We start from the raw sequence: 14,276 nt of genomic DNA on the forward strand, positions 1-14,276 counted from the left end.
GAATCTGGAGAAAGTATCTCAGTAGCAGAGTCTGAGAGATGACCAGGGCTCCAGAATCTCCCTGCTGCCGTCTCTTCAGGTCTCTCCCTTTTAGGGGATTAGGAAACCCACAGGGTTTGGATGATCAACCCAACGCCAAACTGTTCAGGGGCTGTGGTCTCATAGCCAAGCCCAAAATGAAGTTCCACACCCTGGATCTTCAACAAAAAAGAACAACTAACCCGCAACTGGATCCCCTACTCTTTTCTCTGCCTTCAAACATACCAAATCCGATTCATCAGAAAGAGGTGGAAACCTGATCCACAGACCTGGAAAAAGGAGATTCCAGAACCTTCCTCGGCTCCTCTGATAATTTGGTGAATGTTAAGCCAGGTGGTCCTCTCAACTGGGATAGTCATGTTCCTCTGGGGATAATGGAAATGCATGTCTGTGTTTCTGCTTGTGAAGATGACACAGAAAAGGGAAGCTAAACATCCTGTAACTTTGGGGACAATCCCAAACAAGGAAGAACCGTCCCTCCTCAAATGCCAATAATGTCCTCACAGAGAACACAGCCGTCCCTCCTTTGCAGTTGGCTGACTTTGGTCTACTGGGAATCAGATAAATACTGCCACGCCATCCTCCCAAGAACTCTTCGCAGCATTCCGAGGCAACCAGGCCAGTTCTCAGGATGTTCTTTTCCCGGGCAATTTACTCCCAAACCTTGATAGAGCAATGCGGGCCCTGTAAGGCTGGCACAGGACCAGTGGTTGCCAATGATGTGGAGAGAACAATGTCTAGATAAGTTTCTGCAGATCTGATGCCAACCAGAAACTTCCTGAATGTTACTCCAAGCAGAGAAGGCAGAGGGAGGACCCCTATGGGGGACAGGGAGTGCCAAGGTGGGCTGCTTTGCTTTGTTTACTTTAATTTTTTTCCTCTCCTTCAAACACTGATCACTCATCAGCAACCTCTCCCTTTCCCTAAACAGTTGCTCACACCCAACAATCCCACAACAAAAACGGCCTGTGAATGAGACTCAAGAACCCTAGGAAGGCAGGAAGAGAAGGAAACCAGACTTTTCTACTACCAAGAACATGTTGTTCCCTGAAACTCAGAAGTCAGGTCCAGGTTCTGCACACTGGGAATATGGTTTCACGTATGGAAGTCAATCATCAAATTCTTGGGAGATGTAACTTAGAAACCTAGTGAAGATGATGTCCCTGGATTGAGATCTCACCCCCATGTAAGGAATTACTATCTCTAGTATGGAGAGTAAAGAAAAGAGATCATTAGCACAAGGCTCCAACATGAAATCGCTGGGGAGCAGCATCACTACCTGGGCTATTCACAACCAGAGTAAGAATAGGGAACAGCAACCTGGGACATGGTGTCCCCTGGACACTCCCACCCACCCAGGGTGAGAGACTTGACCTTCTGTGGTTTGGATGTGGTTTTCCAAGGGCTCATGTGCTGTCTTGGTCCCCAGTGTGGTGCTATTGTGTGAGGTCATGGGGCATTTAAGAGGTTGAGCTTAGTGGGAGGTGATCAGGTCTCTGGAGGGGCGCTGTTCCTGGAAGAGATTAGAGTAATCTCCTGGGACGCTGAATAGTCCCCCCCTTAGAGTGAGCTGTTATGAAAAAGCAAGCCCTGCCCCCTCGCCTGGCTCCATGTCTCCAGGGTGAGCTCTTCTACCACACATGCTCCTGCCATGTGGTGCCATCTGCCCTAAGGCCCTCACTGGAGCCCAGGAGAAGTCAGTGCCATGCTCGAGTACCTCCAGAACTATGAGCTAAATGAACTTATTTATTTATAAAGTATCCAGCATCAGGTATTTTGTTAGACCAACAGAAGAAAAAAAATGACTAATATAAGGTCTCTAATTAAAAGTCACCAGACAGGGAGGCTGCTTTTGAGCAGAAAACAATGACCACCTGGGAAGCAAGGTACACATCATGGCATCCACCCAGGGTCCCCTGCCTGGCTGCTCATTAGAACCACCTCAGGAACTCTGAAACTCTGCCCACGCCCAGTTCCTACTCCTACAGTTTTTGCTCAATCTTTCTAGGGTGAGGCCCCAGCACTGGTTTTTTTAAATGCTGGCCAGATTGTTTTCATGTACAGTAGGATGAGAATCCCTAGACCTGGTGGCTTCCAACTGTGGAGAGCAGGAGGAAGGGGCTCCTGAGCTGGTATTCAAAATATGTTTAAGTGTACGGATAGGAGGTAAAGGAATCCCAGGCAGATAAGCATGGGCAAAGGAACAGTGGGAAGGAATTAGGGGTGACAGTCATGCAATTCCCTGGGTGGAACACTTGGGGTGTGATGAGGAGTGGTGAGAAAGAAAATGCAGAGATGTTGGAGCCAGGTCACAGAAGGCTGCGCAGGGCCAGGGAGGGCCGTCCACCTGGCCAAGGAGGAGGCTGCGCTGTGGACCACGTCTCTCATGCCACCAAGGGCTTTTGCGGTAGTGGGTGGACAGGCAGGCAGGCACATGGGCTCTGGCTGGCCGTCCCAGGGAAGAGTAGAACATTAACTGTAGAACACACCTGTGCTTCTGTAGACGGGAGGCCTAGAACAGCGCTTTACAAAGCAGGTTCTAGAAACCACTTTTCCACTGATATTAATGGGTTTGCCATTAAAAAAAAAAAAAAAAAAAAAAGGAAGAGAAGGCTAGGTTTTTTTTTTTGTTTTGGGTTTTTTCTTTATGGGGTTCGGGGGGGATCAATACATAGATGATTTGGCAAAACACTGGATTCTAAAGATATGTAAAATAAAATGTGCCTTTCGTGCAGGATTTTTCATACTTTTACATCCCAATGAGCATTTAAGATCCACGAAGGTAAAGAAGGAAGCAACACTTCCCAAACATTTGACCAAAGCATCCTCTTCTAGAGGCACATCTCAAGGGACTCGTGTTCCCAGGCCTAGGACACACTTCAACAAAAGGCTGTCTTATTTGAATGTCACCACGAGGTTGCATTTGACCACCCAGAAACTTAAGACGTCCCTGATGTTTGCCAGCTGCCAAGGTTCAGAAAAACAGACAGTTCAGATGACCAGGAAGAGTCAGAGGCCCAAAGGGAAGGTTTCTCTTATTGTTTTCTCAAAACAAAACAAAACAAACAAACCAACATATTATTTCTTCAAAATCTGATGATATACACAATGACTGGTAAGTATGGCAAATTTAGAAAGATCTTTAAAAAGTAGGATCTCACCTGGTAATTATGGACTTCAGGATTTGTTTTGGAGCTAAAAAGAAAAAAAAAAACAAAACAAAACATTGTAACTTTAGGGGACCTGAAGTGGGATTACCGCAGACCTATTTAATCAGAAACCCCTCCTATGTGCTCCCTGCTCCATTCTGAATGCTCACATAGGATTTCTTTTTGGTTATTGGATGCTTAAATGAACATATAACCAGGCAAACCACAGACAGCAATCTTCATCCATCACTTTAGGTAACATTCCAAAATCACCTAAATATTACTAACAGGTAATATTCCAAAATGTAGCTGTGATATCGTATTTTGGTCCCAGAAAGGAAGTCCTTCCAGTTTTTGCAAACCAAGTAACTTCAGTTCCCACTACAGGCTGCCCTGACCTCACTGGGGAGGTCCCAGGAAGCTACGGTGCTGTACTGAGCTTCTTCCAGCGGGAGGCACCGTGGCCAGCCATTGCTGGACATCTACCACCATTGGGGAATGGCACTCTGGAGGCAGCCACACGTGGCTCCCTCGTTCTTCACTAAGCTGCTGCTGCTCTGGGCACCACCATGGAACGCTCACTCCACACAGGCTGTGCTGGGAACGTGGCATCTGTTATTGTTTAATCCACAACATAACAGGGCTGTGAGGTCGACTGCTTCCGTCCACCTCATTTCACAGATAAAGGAACAGCTGCCTAACAGAGAGTCAGGAAACCTGCTCAGGGTCGCCTGGCGAGTCAATGGCAAAACCAGGGCTGGACTGAACAGCTGCTCAGTCCCAAAGTCCGTCTTCTCTCAGAGGATGAAGGAAGAGTTCAGAGCTCCTCACGCATCTTGTTTTGATGGCATTTTTAATAGAATTACCCTGTGAGCCTCCCCGCAAATACACACAAACACACACACACACACACACACACACACACACACAAACAAAAGAGGTTGGTGTAAAATGCAACGTATTTAAAATGCAAGCTCGATGTCTGCCAGAAACCCACCAACATGGCACTCATTGGATAATTGCTGTTGCTATGGCGGTGTGCTTGAAATCAAGTTCATTGCTTCTGCAACAGTGACAGGGAAAGTGTCCTGCCTATGAGTCTTGCCTGGGGTTTAACTGGCTCTGGGCTGGATTGCCGCGGGCTGGGCTTCATCGGGCAGGCTAAGTGGTCTGTGAGGGGCTGTTTTCCTGGTAGCACCTCTGCAGCCCAGGGAACAATTTCATACATGCCTCCCGTAGCAATCCCTCTCACCCCAGGATCTCACCGGCTGCGAAGAGCAACTGAACAGCTGTGAACAGTGGTTATTAGCTCATTTGTTCCTAAAGGGTATATTTACTGGGGCTTTATTTTTCCCCGCCTTGGGAGTATTTTTTTTTTTTAGTCTGTTTTCATTCCTAATATATAATCTCCACTAGACACTAAGAGGAAAATGTCATTTTATTAGGGAAATACAAACAATCACCTTCTAAGAGAGCAAAGAACTGCTACAACTCACAAGCCCCTGAGAATTAAGAGTGAGACACCAGACAGGCTAAGAAAGGTGCAAGTGTTTTTTAGCATACTACCTGCCAGAAAGACTCTAGAAATAGGCACACCTGCAGAGCACGCTAACCCATGCAAGAGTGCTGCCATCTCCACCGCAGGCAGCCAGGGCAATGCACAGGGTTCGACAGGACCCTCGAGCCCCTTCATTAGATACTGAGAATAAAACCCAGAGGCAAGAGGCTGAACACGTGAGCCCTGGCAGAACAGCAGTGCAAGCGTGGCCCGGAACCAGGGCACAGCTCCCAGCTGTGTGATCCCAGGGGTTGGTTCTGTCCTCCAGAACCCTGGGCTCCTTGAAGGTACCCTGAAGCCACCTGTGGGGAGGGGGCAGATGAGCAGCAGGGCCTGCTCCTCTATCCCACTGAGCTTGCTCCAGAGCAGCTCGGTGTTTGTCTGTTCTGTTCACTGGCCTTCTACGTTGGGCTTTTTCTGGAGTGTGTGCATGGGGGTGGTGCCCAGTCTAAAAAAGCTGGGAAAATGCTGATGGAGCCCAACCTCCTTGATTGCAAATGAGAAAAAGGAGGAACAGAAAGGGGAAGCCAAGGCCCCAGAGCATGAAGCTGTGCCGGGAGAGAGGGCTCCTGAGGCCTTGGCAGGGCTCTGGCCGCTAACCAGGGCAGCAGCAACCTGCCCCACCACATGCCACATCTGCTCACTGGCCTAGCTGAGAATACACTGCAAGTCAAGCCGTGCCCGTCTCAAAGGCCACTCTTTCCAGCAGCCTGGAGACCCATGACTGGCAGGCTAACTAAACTGGACTACCTACCTGTGCCTAGAGTCCAGAGCAGGAGTTCAGCAATCTGAAATTGGTTCTCTCACATGACATCTATCCCCACACGTCCAAACTCACACAGGAAATACCGTTGTTTCAAAAGAAAGAGACAGATATATATGCCAGGTAGGTCAGTGGCTCTCACCTGAGCTGCACACTAGACTCACCTGGGGAGCGCTGAAAACCATGTAAGTCACTTGGCCCACCGCATGGCCTGGTCAAGGCGTGCCTTTCTGAGCTCACCCGATAATTCTAATGTACAGGAAAGATCAAGAACATCTCTGCTAGGGAAGCGGGGTTCAAACTGGCTGAATTCAGCCCATGGCTGAATCTGGCCCAGTATTTGTGAATAACATCTTATTAGAACACAGCCATGTCTGGTCATTCACACACTGTCATAGCTGCCCGAGTACAGAGCCAGATGGTTGGAAAGAGCCAGCACACAGCTGGTGGAATGGAAAGCACTTTCTATCTGTCCTTTACAGAAAGTTTCCTGATTCCTGTGCTGGAGATTTTCAGTCTTGTTCTAAGTTTCTTTCCTGCAGGAATTGCAGTGAAGGTGTTAATGTCTTCTGCCATGTATGACTGACACCTGCAGGTCACTGAGAAGACCCGGCACCTGCTCGGAAGCACGACGTTCCTTCCCCATCACTGGCTGCCACACTACCCGCACAGTGTGCTCCACATGTGCCTAGCACTTTTCTCGTCCACTACTGTAACAGACAAGGCACAACATTTCTCAAACTGAGCATCTGTTTTCCAGAAAAACAAAACTGCCTTGGAACATTCCATTGTGTACTTATTGAAAACCAGGAGGATGATATAGCCAGGCAGCAGAAAAGGGGGGAAAAAGTATCAGGTGACTCACTCAGACTTAATTGTTGTATTAAGGGGAAAGTCGGTATTGCGAATAAACACAGTAATCAGGGAGCAGAGCCTTGCTCGAGGCAGGGAGCTGACTTACCAGAGCTGAGCAGCGATCACTGGGTTGCTTGCTGGAAAAGAAAAACTAAAAGTTAGGACATCTTAGTGAGCTTTACAACTTCACCAGGCAAAGACAGAGGCTGGTCACAGACTGGTGCCCAGCCCAGTCCAGGTCACAAGCTCTGTGGCTACTTTGCCTTCCCCAAGGGTGTGAGCCACCCCCGCTCCAATGCACTCTGCCCCTCCCTTCAGTGCCTACAGCAGCCCCTCCCTGAGCAGCCTCCTGGGGCTGGGCAGCTACAAGGTGGACACCAGACAATCCAGAAGCTCACGGCTGAGACATAGACCAGAAGCACAGAGAAATAAAGGGAAGCTTGAGGGAACCAAGGCAGACTTCTGACTGGGGTGGGGGCAGAGTCTGCGTGGCAGGGGCCCAGAGTCTGAGTTGGAACTTATTCGTGTACACTTCATTTTTTTTCCTCCCCATTTTAAGAAGGACGTGGCAGGGAAAAAAATCATTAAAAGCTTTACAAAGAAGCTGCTAGAATTCTGGCTAGGAAAAAAAAAAAAAAAAAAAAAGTCTGTAAAATAAAGGGGAAGAAAAGGAACTGGAGACCAGGAAGAAGAGTGGGAGGGAATCACAGGAATAGGGTTCTGGAAGAACTCCAGGCCATCTGGTGGGGTCAAGACACAGGGCTCAGGGCCTGTTCCTTTTATGCACACACAAAGGGACAGGGACCTCACTACTGTCTCAAATTAGTAATTTTTATCTTTGGAAAATTCTTCCCTACACTGGGCTGCTTTGGGCAACTATGACCCAACGGACCACACGTGTACGCATGATCCTACTCAAGCAGGCAACAGCCCCTGGAGCAGCGAGTTCTCCCTCCCCCACCCTGGACACTCCCCAGTTGCTACAATCACTCATGGACTCATATCCCTTCTCTGGACATGCTCCCATTCTCCGGCCTTTCTAGAAAGCAAGGCCATGTTTTCTGGGCGTTGGGCATTTTTCTTCCACTAAAAGAGCTGAGAATGACTAAGACTTTCTGGCTGCCATGATTACTGCATTGTTAGTTTGTTCATAAAGGAAGGAGACGGAGGGGAGGTGGGGTAACGAAAGTTAAAGATTCTAGAAGGAGCAAGTGGGGAAGCTGGTTTCCCTGGAGGCACACTAAGTCCTGAGCTGTGAAGAAAAATGTACAGAATGGCCACAAAGGGTAAAGGACAGAGAGGAGGGGTGCTCAGTGCTCTCGGCCCTGCTGCAAAAGAGCCTCCACCGAGAGCTAAGCTGGGTGTCCCTGAGGGAGGAGCTGAGACAGGCAGTGAAGGCTGGGCTCAAGCGGAAGGAGCCGCTGGCTCATCCACTGACCTAGCACTTCCTGGTTCCAGGTCTCACAGGAGTGAGCCACAGGGGTAAGGGACAGACAAGATTCAGGGTGGGGGGGTTTGGGGAGGGGAAGGGGCAACATCCCAGGACCTGGCTACCTTCAAGGAGAGGGTGGGCCTGGACTGACTGCAGGTCCCTGAGCCAAGTCTCTCCAAGTTCTGCATCTACTCCATGTGGTCAGATTCTAGTTAACAGGAGCCTGAGGCCCCCACCAGAAATGGCAAGATGGTGGACAGAAGAGACCCAGCACCTTCTATAAGCAAGACAGGTGTTCACCTGTCATACCACTGAGGTCCCAGTTCTAAAAGAAGCAGAGTGGCACACAAAAGAGAATAACTGTCCTGGGGGAGAGCAGGAGGTGACATGCAAAGGGGTGACTAAAGACTGCAGGACAGCAGAAGCCCTGACCCCCACCAAGAGAACACCCCAGGACCACTTTCAAAAGTTTCAGATGATGAAGCAGGACCGCAGCAGTTCCCTCTCAGGCTGCTGGAGCCAGACCCTCAGAGCTTGACCCACTAAGCTGCGCTATAAAATGCCAAGGCAGAATGAAAACCGCAGAACCTTTGAAGGTGGAATGTCTCCGGGACGGGTAGCGTTTACTCGGCTTCCTCTCAAAGGTGCTGGTTCTTCGTAACCTGGCGCCGTGTGTAGCCTGATACTCCGTCCGCCCACTAGGACATGAACATGTGTTTACACGTTACCATTATCAGAATCTCAGCACATCATACATATTCGGAAGTGAGTTTGTATGTTCAAAAGCACCAGCGTACGTTCCTAGTAAAGACTCCCTAAGTTTAAGCTTTGTATGTGGAAACAAAATCATATTTGCCAAAACTAGGCTATGTGACAGAGGAAGGTATTTTTACTAAGGGACAAAACCTGCAATTTAAGTACCAGCCACTTGGCTGCACAAACCAAGCAGGTCTGAGTACCTAGAACACTGGCTAAGAGAACGTTGATTAGCACACAAAATAGCCTTTCAATGGAACACACTGTGTGAGACATTTAACTCATCTTTTAGAAGGCTGTTACCAGTGACCCCTTTGCTAAGCCCTGGCTGCTTCTTGCTATGCCCAGGGAAAAAGTATTTATCTCACCAAGGCTTTGCTGTTCTGCTCATCTGCCATCAATCCAGCTACTCCTGGTTTATGATTTATCAGATGGAAGGAGACGAATGCCACAGGCTCCGTGTGTCTCCAAGGGGCAGCCTCATCTCAAAGCTTCCCTTCCGTCTACAGTTCTCCTTGAAACCCAGAGGACACTAGGTACAGGCCCCATCCTGGAGGAGTGTCCTCCCAGGAGGGAACAGGCCTGCCTTGGCAACCACCCCCACTCCCCACGGCCCTCCGCACCACCACCCCAGCAGACCACGGAGCCGCTCTGCCATTTCCATCCTCCAAGAGCCCTGTGATTCGATTCTTTCTCAAAAGGACTTGGTCTTTTTCATTTTTTTCCCCCCTTGGAGCACTTAAAAATACATTCAAACAAAATAATTCTTTAAACAGAAGTGCACAGCCGTTTCCTTGCACAGTAGATAAATCTGAAATGAGCAAATCTTTTGGCATTTTTAAACAGAGTTTAGGGACATGCCAGGTATGGGCAGAGGTTATGAAACCATGTGAAGTTTTATATCTCATAACTGAGGTTCTCAGACCTACACATGCATCTCAAAACTCAACCCCAGAGCCCATTTAAAATGCACATTCCAGGGCCTCACACAGAGATGCGCCTGCTCACAGGCTCTGATTACAGGGACTCTGGTCAGGTCATACATTCTCATTTCTAACAAACACCCAGGGAGTTTCCATGCGCTTAGAGAAAGACATGGTCTTAGAATCAAAGGTAAAAATGTATCACAATAAGCTCTCTATTTCTTCAGGCTCTTTACAGATTCAAATATTTACTGAGACTTCCAAGGGAAGACAGAGATACACACACACAGACATCTGCTCTCATTCTTAATCAAAACCAAATTTCTTGACAGTGGCATGGGAAAGGAAGACTACTACCAGGGGTTAGATAGACAAGAGACAGATTGTCAGGTTGAGAGTCTCTGCACTACCATGACTGTGGGAGAGTTAGAACCCTGGTTTTCTTGTCTAAAAACTGGGGATAGTTAATCTACCTCAATATTAAGGCTGCTTCAAGATTAAGGTGGATACATAAAGAGTTATAGCAGAGTACTGTCCAAAAGAAGTTTCCACAATGATGCTATGCCCGGTTGGCCCTGCCCAGTAAGTAGCCACTACTGTCAAAAGACTACCAAATACTTAACATGTGGCTGGTAAGACCGAGGCACTACATTTAAAAGTTTATTAACTATCCATTAATTGAAATAGCTCCATGTAGCTAGTGGCTACTGTACTGGACAGCATAACTCCAGTTGCAGGCCAGCTATGGACAATTTTGTCTCTATAGGTTGAACATCCCTAATTCAAAAATCCAAAGTCTAGGGGCTGGGGTTGTGGCTCAGTGGTAGAGTATTTGCCTACCATATGTGAGGCACTGGATTCGATCCTCAGCACCACATAAAAACAAATAAATAAATGAAGATATTGTGTCCATCTACAACTAAAAAAACATTAAAAAAAAAAAATCCAAAGTCAAGAATGCTCCCAAATTCCCAACCTTTTGGGTGCTGAGACTCAAATATTTGCAAAATTGAATATGCGAATATTCCAAAATCCGGAAAGCTCCAAAAAACGATTACATTTCTGGTCCCATGCATTTTGGATAAGGTATTGTCAACCGGCTTTAGTTCCATTTTATCAATGAGGCCAGAAGAGCTTAAGCGCTGGCCCGAAGGTCAGAGCTTAAGAAGGAAGTGGGGCTGGGGCCCTGGTCCAAAGCGCTGGGTTCACAAAGAGAAGCAGCTGCCTTCCTTTCAAATGCATCACCCATGATGTCCCAAGGCAGCCCCACCTGAATCTGAAGCGGGAGCCCAGTCGGATGAAGTCGGATCTGGTGGACTTGCTGTTTCCCGGCGTGCGCAGGCGGAAGAAGGCGTGGTGCTCCACGGCACACTTCCACAGGTGCTTGCAGGTCCGGGCACTGTCTAACCGGAACACGAAGGTGTGCTCTTGCTCACGGCCCTGCGAGAGCAAGCACAGGGTCCAGTGGGGCATCTGTCACATCAAAGCAGGGCAGTTCACAGCAAGGAAGGCCGACGGGGGTGCAAGGCCTACCTGGTCGTCATCCTCCACCACCACCAGTGTCAGTTTGCTCTTTTTAAAATCCATTTTGGTAATTTTAGGCCTGGTCAGAGAGAAAGCATTTTAAAAAGCACAGTCTGCGGTAAAATGATCTATCTACACATCAAACAGCAGTTTCCTTTCTACTTTTAAAGCTTAGATTGGCTAAGAAAAAAAAATCATTCATTCATTTAAATGTGATTTTTATCCAGAGGTTTCAGGGTAAATTGCCACACACCCACAATGAGAAAAGGCTGGTGTGATTTTAAAATAAATCTGGGTGTTGCATATCCCTCAATAATCATCCATCACATAGACTCCACCACAAAATAGGAAAAGACATTTTAATATTAGACAAAACTAAATTACCAAAAGAATAAGCCTATTTTGTTAGCTCCTTCAAAGATTAATATGCCTGTCGGGGTCAGTCCAAGAGAATATTCACAGCCATCTCTTCCCTACAAACAAACGAAGTGACAATCGGTAGAGGGTTCTAACAGGTCGTCACAGAGCAGAATGCAAAAACAGTTCCCTCACCACAAGTTACTTTGTTGGCACGCCGTTTACAGACTTTTCAATAATGGCAAAAGCAAATGACTTGAGCGTGGGCAGTCCTTACCCTGACAATGTGCATGTCTACCCCATACATTTCCAGCCACTTCGCTTTATTCAGATAGGAGAGTTCCGCCTGGGCAGGGCTCTTTCCCCTTAGAAAAACCAACGGAAACACATGTAAACCGGGACTCGTACACCCACGGGCTCTGAGGGCACTCCACTCTGGGCAAGGTTACGCAGCAACGACAGCGACGGGGGGCAGCAGCTTCTACTGACCGAAAAGATCTCCAAGAACGTACTGTTACTGAATAGAAGGATCACAGGACAGTGCTTATAATAGGGTCACTTAAGAAAACAAGACCACATTTTTTTTGGGGGGGTGTAGATTCGGATATTGAAACACAGAGGAAAGGGTGGGAGGACACACAACAAGGCTGCCACCAAGACTTCCTGCAGGGCGGGAGCTGTGCCTGTGTGTGATGGGGTGAGTGGTGGCAGGACACCAGAGTCACACAGTTCCACATTGTTTCAATGATACAATGAGAGTGCACACACATCACCTTCCATTAAAAAATCAATAAAGAAGTCATCAGGCTTTTCGGAAGGACTGAGGGGCTACAGGAGGCCACGCTAAGTTCCAGGTCTGAGAGCAGCAGGGTGGTGTGTGGGGAAGTGGGGCTGGTGCAGGGGAAGGGGGATCCCAGGAAAGTGAGTGAGTGAGGTTCAACCGTGTTGCATCAGGGGAGGAACCAAAGAGATAAATGGCATGGCTGGCTTTAGGTATGAGGCCATGTTTCCTGAAATACAACGCAGCATAGCACATGGTCTCAGCTGCAGGGACTCCTGAATGGCAGGGCTACAAGGCTGGGCACCTGAGGTCAGAAGTGTTTCTGATTTCAGGTATGTGCAGATTCTGGGATACCCGAGGACGATGAGAGACCTTGGGATGGGACCCAAGTCTAGACATAAAATTCATTTATGTCTCCTATACACACTATGCACATAGCCTGAGGGTAATTTTATACTGTTTTTATTGTGCCTGTATTTTGATTGTGACCCACTGTCCCATGAAGTCAGCGTGGAATTTTCCAACGTGTCATGCTGGTGCTCAAAAAGTTTCATATTTTGGACTTTCAGATTAGGGATGCTTGTATTTCTCAAAGGTTTGCTCTAGAAGGTTCAGGTCAGGGTCACCAGAGACCCAGGTGTGCGAGAGTGGTTTGGGGCAGTGCCCTCTTGCCGGGCACATCAAGCAAAGCTCTGTTTCAGAGGGAGAAAGGGACTACAGCTTGGTTCTTGCTGCATATCTCTCAGAAGAGAGATGACGTGCAGGCCACTGGGGACACAGGAAGCACAACAGAGAAGTCATGGCGGGAGCTGCTGTCGTACAGCTGTCAACTAAGCAATTCTACAGTGGACAAGACACACACAGACACACACACACAAACACACACACACGATGAGTAAACAGATCGGAATGCTACCAGGGGGTGTCAAGGTACCTGCACTCTTTCCATCTCTGGAAGATATCAAATTCCATGGCTTCTGTCTGATTTGGAATGAACCGAAATTCAGACACAAGCTCTGGCGTGTGTTCCGGAAGCTCACACTCCCCAAGCTCAGCTGCAAGTTTCATAAAAGGGAGGAAAAGAGGAGACATTGAAAACTTTCAGTCATCGCTGCAGCTAAGTCCAAAGGCATTCTGCATGACTATACGGCACAGGCACCCCGAGGCATAGCTCTCTCCTTCCAGGGGGACGGAACTCTCACTTGCTAGTCCTACGTTCACTCAAAACCCCCAAGAATCATTCCGATGCCCTCCCCGTCGGGCGATATGCCATCACCTTGGTTACTACTGTCTTCTTCCCGACTATTTCTCCCATCCAGGGAGGCCCTGATTGCATTTTTCCTGAGAAGTGGCGGGCCCCACAATTGCAATAAAAGCCAATGGCAGGGAATGAGGATCTGCCCAGCAATATCCACGGCACGAGGCGCTTGTAAAGGGCAGGTGAGAGCACTTCAGGGTCTGCAGTGCCGGAGAGCACGGGCGGAGAATTCGGTGCATGCGGAATCTGAGAGAAAAACAAGGAGGGAGAGGTGGCAAGAGGGCTGCCGGAGCAACTGCAGCCAAGCAGGCAGAACCCGGGAGGGAGGCAGCTGTGCAGAGAGGAGAAGCAGCGACAGGAGCGACCCCCGCAGAAAGCCCAAAGCGTGCTGCACGGTCCCTGCTCTTGCCAAGTCACCCGCAGGATGGAGGCCCCAAGGATACAGGTGGCTCTGCCCCTCCAGGCAAGAATAAGAAGATCCACTCTCCCCACCCAACCTCTGCAGACCCCAGAATAAAAAGGACTCCTTCAGTTTCCTCCAATTCCAGGCTACACAGTATGGTTCACAGACCAGCAGCACAGATGTCACCAGCGAGTTTGTGTGAAATGCACACTCCCAGGCCCCACCCCCAAAAGACTCAAGTAAAGCCTGCCTTGTCCCAAGACACCCAGGGGACAGTTGAACACCTTCCTTGGAAATCATAAACTGATTTCCAACAGTGAGTTTTCAACTTGAAGGTGCATCAGAATCACCTGGTGGGCTCATTGAAACACACATCCCTGGCTCCACACCCAGAGTTTCTCTAGGTCTGGAAGGAGGCCCAGAATTTGCATTTCCCAGGTGATGCTGATGTAGCTGACCTGGAAAGTGTTCCTGGAGA

General features: G+C 48.5%; 1 protein-coding gene across 7 annotated transcripts in view; it reads right to left on the reverse strand.

The window, feature by feature from the left end:
- The window catches only part of EPB41L4B (erythrocyte membrane protein band 4.1 like 4B), a gene marked incomplete at its 5' end in the record, with an annotated part of 131,091 nt that overhangs the window by 61,226 nt on the left and 55,589 nt on the right, over positions 1–14,276 (reverse strand). For all 7 annotated transcript variants that reach the window (XM_079112584.1, XM_079112581.1, XM_079112583.1 and 4 more), the window contains 8 exons: positions 3,201–3,234; positions 6,471–6,501; positions 8,385–8,494; positions 10,746–10,915; positions 11,009–11,078; positions 11,384–11,472; positions 11,634–11,721; positions 13,072–13,192. In XM_079112584.1, coding sequence (XP_078968710.1) covers positions 3,201–3,234; positions 6,471–6,501; positions 8,385–8,494; positions 10,746–10,915; positions 11,009–11,078; positions 11,384–11,472; positions 11,634–11,721; positions 13,072–13,192 — 713 coding nt within the window. The remainder of the gene's footprint in view (positions 1–3,200; positions 3,235–6,470; positions 6,502–8,384; positions 8,495–10,745; positions 10,916–11,008; positions 11,079–11,383; positions 11,473–11,633; positions 11,722–13,071; positions 13,193–14,276) is intronic.

The sequence above is a fragment of the Sciurus vulgaris genome (genome assembly GCF_902686455.1).
Source record: "Sciurus vulgaris genome assembly, chromosome: 15".
Taxonomy (NCBI): Eukaryota; Metazoa; Chordata; class Mammalia; order Rodentia; family Sciuridae; genus Sciurus; species Sciurus vulgaris.